Here is a 15,988-nt window from a genome sequence, read left to right as displayed (position 1 = left end):
TGCATATGTAGCAGAAGATGGCCTAATTGGCCATCATTGGGAGGAGAGGCCCTTGGTCTTGCAAAGATTATATGCCCCAATACAGGGGAATGCCAGAGCCAGGAAGTGGGAGTGGGTGGGTTGGGGAGCAGGGCAGGGGGAGGGTATGAGGGACTTTTGGGATAGCATTTGAATTGTAAATGAAGAAAATATCTAATAAAAATTGTTTAAATAAAAAAATTTAAAATTTTTAAAAGATTTATATTTTATTTATTTATATGTATGTGTCTACACTGTCACTGTCTTCAGACACACCAGAAAAGGGCATTGAATCCCATTATAGGTGGTTGTGAGCTACCATGTGAATTGAATTCAGGACCTGGGAAATGAATCCAGGACCTCTGAAAGAGCAGTCACTGCTCTTAATTGCTGAGCCATCTCTCCAGCCCTAAAAATATTTTTTTTAAATACAGTATAATCTGATCATGGTTTCCCCTACCCCATCTCCTCCCAGATCTCAAACCTCTCCGACACTCCCCCCCCCACACCCCATCCCCACAGAGCTCAGGGCACCATGAAGAAGAAGTGGAAAGAGTGTAAGAATCAGAGAAGTAACCCCACCCCCATCCAACTCCATGTCTTCTTTTTCTCTCTCTTCAGAAAACAGGAAAAACAAACAAATGGGGAGAAAGAAACAGAATAAAATGAAGTAAATAGACAAAAAAAAAATCAAAACACTAAGAAACATACACATGTAGACACAAGAGACAGAAAGAGGCAGAGACAACACTTTTAAAAAACAAAACTTGGAAATCCAAACAGATAAGCAAAAAAATAATAATAATAATAACAAATAAGTTTTTTTAAGTGCCAAAACAAAACATTATGAGACAAAACATCTTCAAAAAAAAATCACTGGATTCATTTTGTGTTGACCATCTAGAGCTGAGTATAGGTCTCCTTTAGTTGTAGATTTCATTCTCTATGGGAGAGAATGTTTTTTGTAAGAAGTTGTCAGTTGTAGATGCTTCTGGGTTAGGGGTGTGGAGTTGTGGTCAGTTCACCTCTCAGTGCTGGGAGCCCATCTGACTCGGACACTCGCTGGCTCTATGCATGCCGCTTTCGTCTCTTGTGAGTTCATACGTAGGCCAGTGTCTTCCATCCCATTGAGGACTGAGTGTTTCGGGCCTCCCACTCTCTGCACATTGTCCAGTTGTAGGTCTCTGTATTCGTTCGCTTCTCTGGTGCTGGCTGAGTGAGACACTGACCTATAAGTAAATTCAATAAGTAGCTCTTGGGTTGATGTCATGGACAGCTCCTTCTATAGAGTATGCATACTCTTATTCAGAATTTCGTATTGTAACTTGTATCACTACTCAGATTCAGGTGGGCAGTGCATGATACACTCCTGCCTCCAGAATGTTGCTCTTCCCTTTTTAACCAAAGACATTACACCTTGACTCTAGTGGTGTGTTCATAACAATGTAAATTGTTTCTTCTTCTACACCAGGATCTGCTACCTCCACTGTTTCTCTAGTATCCCCTACACCAGGTCTCCTGTCTGAATACCCTAAGTGCTTTTGTTCTTGGCCCTTTAGGATATTCCTATAAGAAGAATCCATTCAAAATGCAGGCTTGTTCACGTCATTCTCTAACTCTTGCAGACCATATGAGGTCCTCCATCGCCATTTAAGCACCAGCCCTGGACAGCCTCTGACCCCAATCCCTGGCATTCTCTGCTTAGCCAGTCTCCATACTCGTCCTGTAGAAGCATCTAGACCACACCACAAGCACAGTACTCTACCCTGCCCTTCACAGTATAGCTCAGACCTCTGTTGAAATATCCTCAAAGCAGAAAGGCTCCCCTATACCCCCTATACCACAGTATCAAAAATAATCACCCTCCACGACCACAGCCCACAGTTCCCTATCTCTTTACCTTTGTTATTCTTTTCTTAGAAAACTTTTCATGTTATGTTGTTTGTTTACCTTTGGGTCCAATGGCAATGCCCTTGCCATTAGAATGTAAGCTCAATGAGCTCAGAGGTGGAGGGGCTCCACTACTGTAACACCAAAGCAGTCCCTGCACGGGGGCTCAACAAAATGCTCGCTGGATACAAGCTTGTATGAAAAAAAAAAATGATAGCACGCGTTTCTTCTCAACTCCAAATGGCTGTTAGGCACACAGAAGCCGGCTATGTTGTGATAGCTCAGGTGTGCCAACTGCAGGTTAACAGTACAAAGATAAAAGGCAGCAGAAGCAAAGACAGCGAGTGTGGACGATTGGGACAGCTTTGTAAACATGATTCCTTGGGACCAGCGTTCGCGCAGGTGTGATACTTCCTTGCCAGCTAAATAAGCCTTCAATCATCCACTTGTTTGCAGAAGATAACCCAGGCTTATATTGATCCAGTTAGTCATCCAAAAGAGTCCGCAAGGCTGTGGGACAGTTTGGATCCACAGCTCCACAACGTTATCTGGGGGCCCAAGTCACTTCGCTCCTTTGGGGGAGGGTGCACTCTTGTGTGTGAGTGTGGGCACATGCACGTACCACTGCTTGCAGGTGGCAGTCAGGAAACAACCTCTGGTGTCCTATTTGTTTGAGTGGAAATCTCTTTATTATCTAATACCTAACTGAGTCAAGCTTCGGGGAGTCTCTTGTCTTTTCCTCTCAACTACTGCTGAGCAACTGGCATTGCGGGCGAGCACTCCTGCACTTGGCTTAAGTTGCCTCTGGGGATCAGATTTGGGTCCTTACACCTGTACATCTAGCATTTTACCCACGGAGCCATCTCCTCAGCCCTCTCCACTCTTCCAATCAGAATCAGTGATGGTGTTTCAGCAGTCGTCTCCACAGGACAGGCAAGGTTGAGGAAGTTGGGAACAAGCAACGTCCTTTTAGGAGATGATGGAGAAGCTGCACGTAGCATTTTTATATAGTCTGACTTAGTCATGTAACCACAGGAAGATGGGGAAGGGGCATGGGAACGGCTACAAAGGCTCTAAATAAGTATCCATGCCTGTAAACTCTTAATTCTATTAGGGGAAATGGCCCTTGGAGAAGGGAGTGACCCATACTGGAGGACCGTTGTTGGTCCTAACTACTAGCTAAATGCTACTTGGGCAATGCACCATGCCCCCAGCATTTCTTGAGAACTTTAGACTAGGTTCAGAGGGCAAGCCCTGGGGTATGTGTTACATGACAAGCAGAATACAAAGCACAGATCCTATAACCCACCATCCGGGTAGAAACTGCTACCAAAGGAGTTTAGGGTATAGAAATTAGAAATCTCAGAAATGAGGTTGCTTCGAAAGACAAGAAGGGAGCAGAAGAAGATGATTCTAGGCCAGTGGTTCTCAGCCTATGGGTTGGGACCCCTTGGGGGGGGGGAGTCAAATAATCCTTTCACAGAGTCGCATAGCAAATATTCCGCATATCAGATATTTACATTAAAGTTCATTACAGTGGCAGACTTACAGTTACAAAGTAGGAACAAAACTAATTTTATGGCTGGGGTCACCACACCATGGAACTATATTAAAGAGTTCTTAACAGCATTAGGAAGGCTGAGAGGCTCTAGATGAAGCAAAGACATGGCTCCCCTCATGGGCTAGTTCAGAGGAAGAAGCTGGGTGCTTTTTTCTCCCGGGTATAAAAACTGGCAAGAATTCTTTAGTGAATTCACTAATTCAACAAGAACTGACCATACAAAGATTATCGATGAACCTACAGTGACTGGGAGCAGGGAGAGGATGAACTGAGGGACTGGGCAGAAGAAGATCACAAGGTTTCTTACAGAACAGATGTATGGGGAAATTCTAAGCCCTTTGGAATCACCTTGGTCAAATATTAAGTGGAATTACATCTGATTAACGCGTATTTTCTGAAGACCTGCCATGCTGAGGTTAGTGGATCCCAACTTTTTGTTCACTGTATATATTTAAAACCGAATATTTCTTCCTTAGTCTTTTTTCCACAAATAAACCTGGTACACAGCAATCATCCCTTGGTTTTTATTCTGGAGTTTAATTATTAATTTCAGAATGAGGTCCTACATTGTTTTGCTGTTTGAAAAGCATTTTCATGGCCCATGAGGACTATGGGAAGAAGAACACAGAATGCAAACTCTCTAAGTCTTCCAAATTACATCTGTCACAGGAAGAAAGAGCACGCACAAATTATCACAAGACAAAATAATGCCGTCATGGGCCTGGAAGGGACCTGGGGTGTCCTCTTGCCTGAGCGTTCCATGTTGTTAGTGATACGAAGGAGCACAGGAATTTCTACTGACTTAATAATTCAGAGCACACACAAGAATATGGGCAAGGTTTTTGTGAGAAGCACAGACCCGTTGGTATTAAACTCCTTCTAAAAACCAGGATTACAGATACTGTGGTGCAGTCATTTGAATTGGACAAATACTTGTTGGTGTCGTTATTTCTGTTTTGTTGGTTTTGAGTTTGAGACACTAGTATTGCATGCCTAAACCATCACACCTGGCTTCAAATGCTTTGTGTGTGTATGTTTGTGTGTGTGTGTGTGCACATTTGCCACATCTGTGCATGTGCTGGAGACCAGAAAAGTGTGGCAGCAGCTGGTTGTATGGGCAGTTGAGAGGTACATCATGTAGAGACTCGGAACTGAACTCGGGTCCTCTAGAAGAACAACAAGTGACTTAACCTCTGAGCAAATCTCTCCAACCCAAGTATCTTTGATACAAATACTATTTAGTTCTATTTGTAAGATAACTGCATTATTTGTTTAAATATCCATGTGTGGTTGAGTGTCAGTGGAATGGGCTAGCAAGTGGATGGATATTTAAAGTTGTACAGTGACTGGCTTCTTTCAGTCACGACACTAGTTCTGCATGATGGATTCTCTGCCTTTGGATATAATATTAAGAGAATGTATTTGAGGCCATCAGGCCCTTCAGAAAAGAAGTTCTACTCAAGTGGACCAACTCTACCTTTACCCCTAACATACATCTTTACTGCTGCAAGATGGGGCTGTCTTGACCTGCGGTGTTCTGACTCTAGCATGAGATGAGATTCTCAGCAGATTCTGAGCTCTTCTGGCTCATATTAGCCTAGGGTTTCCTGCTTGATATTACCACCAAACATCCTGGGCTATGGCTTCCATGTGGCTTCTAAATTAGTACAGAACCAAGCATTGGAGTTGCATAGTCATTTTGCATATTTTTTCAATGAAATGATTGTAAGGATAAGTTTTCAAATGTCACTAGGAAAAGATGACAGAATTTGCCATGAAGTCATCTATCTTAGCACATCTTACACTAAGCTCTCTGTTTCCAATTTAAGGTATTAGCCAATTAAGGCTAATTAAGGCCAATTAAGGCATGTTAAATTAAGCTTCTCTATCTTGTGGTTTAGGAACAAACTAGATGTGATAATACACATTCTTATTTTACAATATTTAAAAAATGAATATATCCTGGTCTAATTACAGTGAAAATATTCTTGTTTGATTATTTCCTATTATAAAACAGTGGTTGTAAAACTTAAGTCCCATTTTGATATGACAAGTTTGTTTCAAATTACTATGAAGTTAGTTTTTTGTTTAAAAACTTAGAGGCAAGAATAGATACATATAGAGTACAAGCTGTTAAAGGACTTAGCGTAAAATAAGTTATTTCATTTTTTTCTTAGGCACCTCTTCTGCCAACACTTTCTTGGAAATTTAAAGTGTTTGCAAAATATAAGAAAACAAGGTTCTTTACAATTGCCTGTGTGACCTGAACATGCTTATATGGCATTTTTAACAGTGAAATGATTCACACTTGAAGAAAACCGTGCTGACTGTGTCTTTCTCTCCCCGTCTCTCCCCTCACCACTGAACCCCACAGACGTCTTGCTGGAAATGCTTTGACATACATTCCCAAGGGAGCGTTCACGGGCCTTCACAGCCTCAAAGTGCTGTAAGTAAACCAAGTGTTGTCGCTTGAAGACAGTCGTGATTTTCATGTCACATGACTACTAATTAATGTGCAAATATGGGGTGCAATTTGGATCTTTGAGGTGACTCAATGAAGTCCCTCTCTGCCTGTGCTGATGTCATAAAGCCATGTCATACTTGGCTGTGATCCGTGTGTGACAGTTCCTCTCTTCTCCTCTAGCATTATGTCTAAAGTCACTGGCCTCTAAGTAACCACCTTACCTACTCACACATGCAAGAATGTCTTTCGTTCTCCATGTCATGCAGTTGGGGAGCATGTCCCTAGAGACTCTGGTCACTAATTGAATAGCTCACTGTGGTACCAGCATATGAGATCACAGCTTCAAATTTCCTTGAAGTTTGCTTCCTTAGGATAAACCAAGTAAGGACCCACTCAAACATACTAAATTTGGGTGCGTAAGTAGAAAACCTGGTGTACGGCCTAGCCAAGTGGACAGCCGTTCATTAAGAAATGTTGGATTAGGGATGTAGCTTACTGGTACACTTGCCAACTATACCCAAAGCCCTGAGTTCTATCCAAGGGAGAGAGTTGGGGAGCAGAAGAAAGGAAGTCTTAAATGTGTTTATACATAAATGTCCTTAACATTCATTGTCCACTTCCAAATTTGTTGCCATAAAATTCAGTACTATTGCATTCTATCTTACTTTGAATTTCTATTACTGTATTGAGACACCAAGACCAAAAGCAACTTAGGGAGGAACGTTTTTACTTGCCTTACATATCCCTAACTACAGTCCTTCAAGGGAAGCCAAAGTAAGAACTCAAACTTGGCAGAAACATGGAAGCAGGAGCTGATGCCCAAGCCATGGAAAGGTGCTGTTTACTGGCTTGCTCCTCCTGGCTTGCAGAGCCTGCTTTCTTCTAGCACCCAGATCCACCAGCCCAGAGATGTTACCACCCACAATAAGCTAGGCCTCCCACATCAATCACTGATTAAGAAAACAGCCTACAGGCTTCTCAGGCTTGTCTGATCTTGTAGAGGGATTTTCTTAATTGAAGTTACCTCTTCTAACTTGTGTCAAGTTGACAAAAAAAACCAAAACAAACAAACAAACAAACAAACAAAAAAACCTATCCAATACAAATTCTTCTTCTTCTTCTTCTTCTTCTTCTTCTTCTTCTTCTTCTTCTTCTTCTTCTTCTTCTTCTTCTTCTTCTTCTTCTTCCTCTTTTTCCTCTTCCTCCTCCTCCTCTTCCTCCTCCTCCTCTTCCTCCTCCTCCTCTTCTTCTTCTTCTCCTCCTTCTCCTTCTTTTCACAGTCAAACTCTGTTTCAGTGCATCCTGGTTTGGAGCATCTAAGTAAAGAAAATGGTAAAAGTTTCAAGTCACTTAAATTTTATCCACAAAACAATATCTTGATTTAATTTCTTTTTCATTGAGATAAAAGTTAACTCTCCAAAAGCACTGGATTTATTTATGCCTACTAAAAATTGCTCCAGTAGCCCAAGATACATGTACATTTTTAAAAGCTTAATTAAGTTTAATATTTTATTAAAAATTAAATTTTATAGCAGAATCATTGTTTGTTCCTCTAATATTACTGGGTTTGACTTCCCTTCTATTTGGGTCATTTGTGCTATTAACAGAAATATTGTAGGCCATATTGCCAACCCTGATGCTAACTTATTTTATATGTTAGCACCAGGTACAATAAACCTACATCTCAGAGAACCCAGCAAGATGTTTGAACCATTCAAAATGCATCATGAAATTCAAGTTTAAATGTTAAGACTAAAATAATTTTCTCATGGCTGTTCATATACAGTAAAATATTTGAATGGTGTTAAATAAATTATAGTGTAGAGTCTGGAGAGACGGTCTAGTGGTTAAGAACTGCTCTTAAAGAGAACCCCAAATTGAATGTCAGCAACCACATAGCAGTTCACAGCCACCTATAACTTCAGTTCCAAATGCCCCCTTCTGGCCTCCACAGTCTCCTGTCAGCTCGTAAACATATAGACAAGCACACACATGTACAGTTAATTAAAAATAAATAAAAAATAAATTATACTGTAATCAACTACTTCAACTCATTCAACAAACTGTATATTTAGTATATGAGTTAGTGTGTATATATGTGTGTGTAAGTGTATCTCAAGCCAGCATGTTTTATTTGAAATACTAGTATCAAATGAATGGCAGTGGATTATAGGATACTAAGTGTATATGACATCAAACTACACAGAAATATAATTTTAAATCCTTATTTTTAATTAAGCCTGAACTACTCAAGTTTTATACATTATTTTTTCCACCACAACATCATTTACTTCTCCTAATTTTACCATATATAATTCTAATTGCACCATCTTTCCATTGAATGCTTCTCATAATTCACTACATGTCCCATAAATTAAAGAAGGTTATTAGTATATCCCAGCTCTCTAAAAAGTACCTGAATCACAGTATACACCCAGTAAACATTTGTGAAATAAGAAAACAGACATTCTACACATCATCACTGTCTTAATTTTGTATGGTGTGAACCCACTGTTTCAAGTTTATTTATAGAATATTTATTGGGCACTTAGCAAGAAAGATGCCTTTGCCTGATATGGATCTCTGCCTGCAAGCAGGTTTCATGTGCCCAGAATGGTTCTGCACACATTCTTGCTGCTTCTTGCATTGCATTTTGCCGAAACACTCTAGACAGTGTTGGCCTGAACTGGTTTTGAAGATGAGTCTTAGAAGCTAAGCTTGAATATGGTTCAAGTTGGTCCCTCAAGGGTTCATGTGCTAGACATTTGGTCCTAGTGGGGGGAATGCTGAGACTGTAGAACCTTTAAGGGATGGAGCCTGAAGGCCACCAGGTCATTAGAAGAGCTGTTCTCAGAAGGATCAATAAAATTCTCACCAGGACTCTGGGTAATTCCCCAGAGTGTGAGTATGCGTTGTAGAAAGGGCAAACCTGGACCCCCGGAGCCTGCAGCTTCCCATCAGACCACGTGGTTGCTTCCTTGCCCATTCCTATGAAGAAAGGAAGGATTTGTCATTAAAAATCTCCTTTTATCCATTCCTGACTAACCAATTTTTCCAGTCTTCTAAGTCAGGGATTTAGCAAGGCTTGGCGATTGTGATGCCCATAGTGTCATGAAACAAATCATTACCAGAAATCACTACTAGATCGATGAAACGGATCATGGGATCTAGACATCAAGCAGATCGCCTCTGCTTCTTGGACAGAGTATATCTAGAGATGTGATCAACTGTACAGCCATAAAGCTATGAAACACTCACTCAGTCCAGTCTAGAGTTCAGCCCTGACTTCCTATGAAAGAGATTTCCCTGCAGAAAGAAAACACAGAAGCTTGAATCTGAGAGTACAACTTGGAATTAACCCTCCATGTAAGAGGTCCTGAGAGAACAGTATACTCAGAGGCACACAGATGGGAAAGACCTGGAATAAAGAGGTCGCTCCAAACGGGTTCAGACTCCCGCATTTAAAAGAGAGTTTTGAAGGTTAGAAGAAAAGCCTCAAGATTGCCACATTAGGCAGCTCGAGAATCATGTTAAAACAACGTTAATTTTTTTTCTAAGTGCAATGGGGAGCTGAAGAAAAGGTCATAGGGAAGAAATGCTCAGACTTTACAATTTAGTTAAGATCCCTAACACATTTTGAGGGTTGAGGGGCAGCAATGTCCTGCAGGAATTTTATTAGTGTTATTGCTGACTTAGAGACTGATATTCTACAAAGATCCAACTCATTAAATAACTTAAACTACCTTGACATCAGAGCAACTGTGCTCAGCATGGAGGCTCTGCCTGCTATGGAGTATTTAAAGACTGTGGGGATAGCTTTCTCCAGGTGTGATCTCAATGTGGAGTGTGAGCCAGGCTAAAGGAAGTTATCGCCCATTCTCCTTGACCCCTGACTATGCCCTGCCATCAGTGCAAGCCACCACTACCTTAATGTGTAACTCTACTGAAAGGTTGTATAAGGAGCCATCATATTTTGCATAGGAAAATGTAGGTGGATTAGGTACATCCTATTCAAAACCATTGAATAGTTGATTAAATTTGTATGTTACTAGTTTATTTCTAGTATTATAGGCTTTCTAATGGCATGTTTATGTCAAAGTAGTATTCAGTAGATTCAGTTCAAAAGCAACAAAACAAATTGTATATAGATATACACATATTAGATAGATAGATAGATAGATAGATAGATAGATAGATAGATAGATAGATAGACAGACAGACAGATAGACAGATAGATGTAATACTTGTTTGAAATTTATTAAGTTAGTAGAAAGGTAAAAGAAGCTAAGATAAAAAGTCACATTGGATTTAGTTAGCAAAGTTTGCTTTATAAATTTTCACACTGCTTCCTTTTAACTAATTGGGGCACAATCATATACAGTTCATATTGTAGCTATTATTCAATGATTTATTATTTGGGGATGGCCCATTGCTTTTAAAATCTTATTCTTCCCCTGCCTAACAAGCTTTTCTGCCCAACTTTGAAGAAGGTAGTTTGGGAACTGCTCACGTTTCCCAGTCAACCTTAAATCGCCATGCTGCGTGGAGGGAAATGATCTCCAGTGTCCTCCAAAGTGCTGGAGAAGGAATGCTGACTTAAGGCATAGGGAGTCAGTTTGACTCATCCTGGGGATGCCCCTGTGTGACTTCTACCTCTTCACCTGAACTGCAGCCCCACTGATTTGTTAGGGGTCACTCTTTTTTTCTTTCCTTTTTTTTTTCTTTTCTTGGTTTTTTTTTTTTTTTGGTTTTTTTTTTTTTTTTTTTTTTTTTTTTTTTTGGTTTTTCAAGACAGGGTTTCTCTGTATAGCCCTGGCTGTCCTGGAACTAGACCAGGCTGGCCTCAAACTCAGAAATCTGCCTGTCTCTGCCTCCAAGGTGCTAGGATTAAAGGTGTGCGCCACCACCACCTGGCATTTGGGGTCACTCTTATTTTAATAAAGAGTATTTCCTTTTTCCTAAAATGCCTAAGAATGCTCTGTTGTTCCATGTCGTATGAATGCCTTCAGGTCATGTTATCCTTCTCACACCTTGTTATTAAAAGCACAAGCCAGGGCTGGGGATGTAGCTCAGTTTGTGAAGTGGTTGCCTGATATACACAAAGCTCTGGGTTCTATCCTTGCTATGATATGTAGCATTTCATACACGAGGCATAGTATTGTATGCCTGTAATTCCAGCAATAGGGAGGTGGAGGCAGAATGGCCAGGTTCAAGATCACCCTTAACTAATGAGTTTGAAATGAGCATGACCTACATGAGATCTTGTCTCAGGAGGAAAAAAAAGAGAGAGAGAGAGATAAATATATAAATGTTGAATCAAACATCTAACTCATCCATTAAAAAATTGTTCCTGGGATTGTCACATGTAACACTGTGTGTCTAGTGAAGCATAAATAAATAAATTGACTGTAAATTACTCTTTCATGGTTCTTTAATAGGTGAGTCCTGATCCAATGAGATCAAAAGCCAGAGCAGAAGCACCAAAATTCTCAGCAGCATAGACCTCTCAGAGCATGTCGCTCTCCTCATACAAACTCTCAAAAGTGGCTGTAAAAGTCATATTCATCTAAAGCTATGACTTGTGTAAGGATGAGCAGAGTCTATAGTAAAACAAGAGAAAAGTCCTAGTGACCCAGTCCAGTAAGACCAAGAACAAAGATGACAGTGGCATTTGTCAGCTGGTGCTGTCTTACATATGGAATCTTACTGTGATCTCTTGCATCTAATCTTTAAATATTATTGCCCTTGAACACATTGATCCCAAGATAAATAATCTGTTTGGTTCTGTTATGCAAAATACTTAAACCCAATGAAATGGCAAATAAGGCTATCCTCTTAAAAAAGCCCTTGACTAAAAAAGCCCTTTAGTCAAGAAGGGGCGCCATCCTCCAACCTCCCAGTACCAAGCCAAAACCATAAGGTGATGGGCAAAGATCACCAAAGAAACATCACAGAGAGCCATAATGCTCCCGTTCAACACTGACCTACAATCCAGCCTTGGTAGGCAGCTTGATGTCTATGCATAGGACACTTAAACAGAAAGAACATCCAAGAATCAGGTCATCAATTGTCACAAGTCTCCATTCAACAAGATGACAAGCTCTTCTCTCTCCCACATTCATCTGTTCTCATTTAGCCTTGCTGATCAAAAGTTAGAGAAAAAAGAAGACAAAAATATCAGCAAAGATGTTTGCTTCGAGGAGCCTGAAGATGCTATATGAAATAGTGACTGCCTTAAACATACCCAGAAAAGATGTTAGGAAAATGCAAAATCATACCCCACCTCTAGCAAAAGCAGTTCACATTTGTTTGTACACTTGTACAAATGATAAAATGGAATTTTGCATCCACATCATGACCAAGACTTCTTAGGCTGTTAATACACCGTGTAGTCAGTAAGCAAGGTTTGTGGAAGAAATCAACAGCCATGTGAGGGTTTTCCATTTTAACTGCACACTGCGGTACTATAAACCCTTTAACCGTTTTGTCTCCCACTGAAACATCTTGAACAAAAACAGAATTTTCTAATTAACTCACTGGGGACTCAAGATAACCTGTTCTCGTTCTGCCATCTGAAGGTAACCAGATGAGAGATGAGGGCTTAATTGATAATTGGAGATTTTGTAGGATTTACTTATTTATCATTTGCACACACACACACACACACACACACACACACCAGGAATTTAACCTCCCCCCAAAACCTGTTGTGCGTGATGCTCTGATGTTTTTAAGACACTGGGACAGTGTTGGGGACAGCGATTGTTAATTTTCTTTTCTGTCTTTGTTGTTGTTGTTGTTGTTGCTGTTTGCATGGACAGTATGCTGCAGAACAACCAGCTGAGACAGGTTCCGGAGGAAGCGCTACAGAATTTGAGAAGCCTTCAATCCCTGTAAGTACAGCTGTAACTGCAAATCATGAATCTCAATTGAGAAGGAACTGTCCTGGGTTATCCAGGAGCTGGTGGGGTTGAATGGACTAGAAGCCTTAGCCGTAGGCTTTGGTGATTCCAGGCAGATATTTAATGACGTCTTCAGTCAAAAGCCTGAATATGTTGGTGTCTCCAGAGCAAACATTCACTTAGATCATCCTGCCCACAGGACCATTAGTATTTTTTTTTTCTGAATTCAAATGAAAAATGATGCTTACCTTTTACCTAGAAAATTGGAATGGACAATCTGCCATTTTGACTTCTTCAATTTGTTTTATCTTTAAACTGTCTGAGCTTCTTTGTAATCCAACTTTACTTAGCAAAATAACTACAAGTGCTTTAAATTCCACATTATCTGTCAAGGGCCCTCAAATTAGGAAATCCACATCTACCATGTGTCCTGATGCATAGCTACTACATAAACCACAAGCTGCCCATCACTGTACACATTGATAATCACAAACAGTCCCACAGTGCTCATATACATAGACTCATAGACCTCACACAGACACAGACACAGATACACACTGACACAGACACAGACACACTACAATGGTGCTAATGTCTTTTGCTCAGAACATGCCTTTCCAGCAGAAGTTTCCCTCCCAGCATCCACATAAACAAATAAGTAACTCCCCACAAGAGGAGCATTCACACCAGCCAGCTGTTTGGGGACTTGGGTTGGAAGTAATTGTTCTCAAACATTACTTGGCAAGTCTCTGCCATAACTGTTGTGTTAGTAAACCATCTTCTCACCACAGTGTAGGAATGGTAACAATACAGTTGCATGATTTCTGACACACATGTGTGTCAAGCGCTCTCTAATTATACCTACACTGGAGGTCTTCATCTGTCAAACAAAGCACTGCTTTCTGGTCCTGACTGATGAGGGAGATAAAGGCACGGAAAAAAAAAAAAAAACAAAACAAAAAACCGAGGGAGGACTGCAGACTCTAGCCGGAAAAATCCTCCGTAAGGAATCCATCAGTTAATAATTACATACGGTTTGCTTGATGCTTTCTACTGCGGTAACGAGAGAAGGGGGTGTGAGATCTGAAGATGAGACCTTCATTCTTTGATCTTTTCCTTTTAATGAAAGAAAATCTGTGCTTGAGGTCATTTCAAGCTTTTTTATTCTAGTCAAACAAAGTGACTTCCTAGGTTTTCAGCAGCCTATAGATAAACAAGCATACAAGGGACCCTTTGTGGCTGGGGCTGGGGCTGTTGCCTTTCCAACCCCTCCTTAATGACAGGACAGTGTCACTCTGCTTTTGTTGAGCTTGCTCTACCTGAAGGAAGCAAGCAGAGGGAAGCCAACTGCCTCCAGTAGGGCTGTAGTGGGGGATGGGCTAAATGGAAATTGAGATACTGACACTGCCCAGTAGGAACCTTAAACAGCTGCAAAGCAGTCAGTAGATTCTAGGATAAGAGTTTGTAACCGAAATCCCCTATTGGCTGGAAGATCACAAACAGAAGGGAACTCTTTGAGAAAGAGAAAACCATGAGCCTTTTCTTCACTTCAGCTGGGCGGCGACTCTCTGATAAAGGTGTTCAGATTTAGTTTCTGACGGGCTCGATATGTACTGTTCACCAGGTGTCTCCCAGTTTCTGGTTCACAAAGGAATTTCTTTCTGAAACCTTATAAATGCATAAGTGCATGTTCCCTGTGAAAAGAGTCAAGGGTTAATTTTCCGGGATGACATCACATCCGAAATGAAGCGTCTAGACAGGTTCTCAGCCCCTGGCACACACTGCTTTGTGTCAGCTGGGTTAGGTGACAAATGGTCACAAGGTCCCTTTGCCTGGCCAGAGCTCAGTCAGTGTGAGGTATGAGGCAAGGGCAGTGTACGCTGGTGTGCTTCTCTTTGTCATTGATCATTTGTGCTGCCTTGGTGGGACAAATAGGATCTGTTCACAAAAGATTCATGAGCACAACTTAACCACCAGCTCCACAGACCATGCTGCATCAACGAAAGGTGCCCCTGCCCTGGTTTGGAGGTTTGGGGAACAGCAAACTCTATTCAAGTTGTGTTGTTACCTTGTGTGTTAAGCGCTATCTTGTGGTAAATTGTCTTTCTCGTGCTTCTATTAACCAGCTCCTAATTGAAAGCCTTACAGTAGGCCTCGTGGTCCTCCCGTTCCTTATCGGTTTCCATTCTAATTCCAGACAGTCCACCTGGAATGCAAGGACATTCACTTCAGTATCAATAAGAGCAGGGGGCGGGGGTGAAATTCCATCATCCCCACTGTGCCAATATTAGGAAGTCCCCATACCAAGTCACAGACTCTTCTTGGACCTGTGTCAACACTTAGATTACCACTTGGCCCCATTAATATATGGTGGTTCTATTAGTCTACTGTCTTCAATTAACCCCCATTTTCCTAACCCCAACACACAAACACACACACACACACACACACACACACACACACACACACACACACACACTGGGTGTGGGGGAGAAAAAAAAGATACTTTCTTTGTGTTTTATTTTACTCTCTAAGAGGCAATCCTCTGGACATTGCATTGCGCATGTCTTCCCACAGAGAGCCTTTTCGATGTTGATGATAAATCATTATCCAGAGAGCCTTGGCAACTAGCCACACCTCCAGACAATGAGAATCTGAATCTCTGAGTATTGCTGTGACTCATGCCTGTCAAGAAGCAGCCTGGGGGTGGGGGGAGAAGGGGGTGGAGATGGAGGTTGCATTTATCTTGGCTTACAGTTTGAGGGGATCCAGGTACAGGCCATCATGGCATGGAGGGCCTGGTGACACAAATAGGTGGCATCTGGTCACAACGCATTCATAATGGGAAGCAAAGAGAGGACAGGAAGCGGAGCCAAGGTATACAACCTCAAGACCGGCCCCCAGTAACCCACCCTTCCCAGCAAAATTCCACCCACTAAAGGTTCCACAGCCTTCCCAAACAGTGCCATCATCTAAGGACCCAGTGTTCAAACACAAGAAGAGCCTATGACTGGCATTCCCCCAACTCAAACCACAGCCCTGAGGAGGGGTTCCATGCATTGGTGTTTTCTAATAGCTTTGTTGTATATGCAAGTGCTTCGCAAAGTTAAAGCTTGGAAATGGCATGTTCTGCGGGTGGTATGTATCCCCTCG

The 15,988-nt window shown here is 41.3% G+C and overlaps 1 protein-coding gene across 1 annotated transcript in view; it reads left to right on the top strand.

The window, feature by feature from the left end:
* Lgr5 (leucine rich repeat containing G protein-coupled receptor 5) overlaps positions 1–15,988 on the top strand; it is a 139,964-nt gene that overhangs the window by 75,866 nt on the left and 48,110 nt on the right. The window contains exons 3-4 of the mRNA XM_085843174.1: positions 5,844–5,915; positions 12,755–12,826. Of these exons, the coding sequence (XP_085699300.1) occupies positions 5,844–5,915; positions 12,755–12,826 (144 nt within the window). The remainder of the gene's footprint in view (positions 1–5,843; positions 5,916–12,754; positions 12,827–15,988) is intronic.

The sequence above is a fragment of the Mus caroli genome, unplaced genomic scaffold (genome assembly GCF_978045245.1).
Source record: "Mus caroli unplaced genomic scaffold, Mus_caroli_1 scaffold_9, whole genome shotgun sequence".
Lineage (NCBI taxonomy): Eukaryota > Metazoa > Chordata > Mammalia > Rodentia > Muridae > Mus > Mus caroli.
This window is presented reverse-complemented; position numbering and strand designations above follow the sequence as displayed.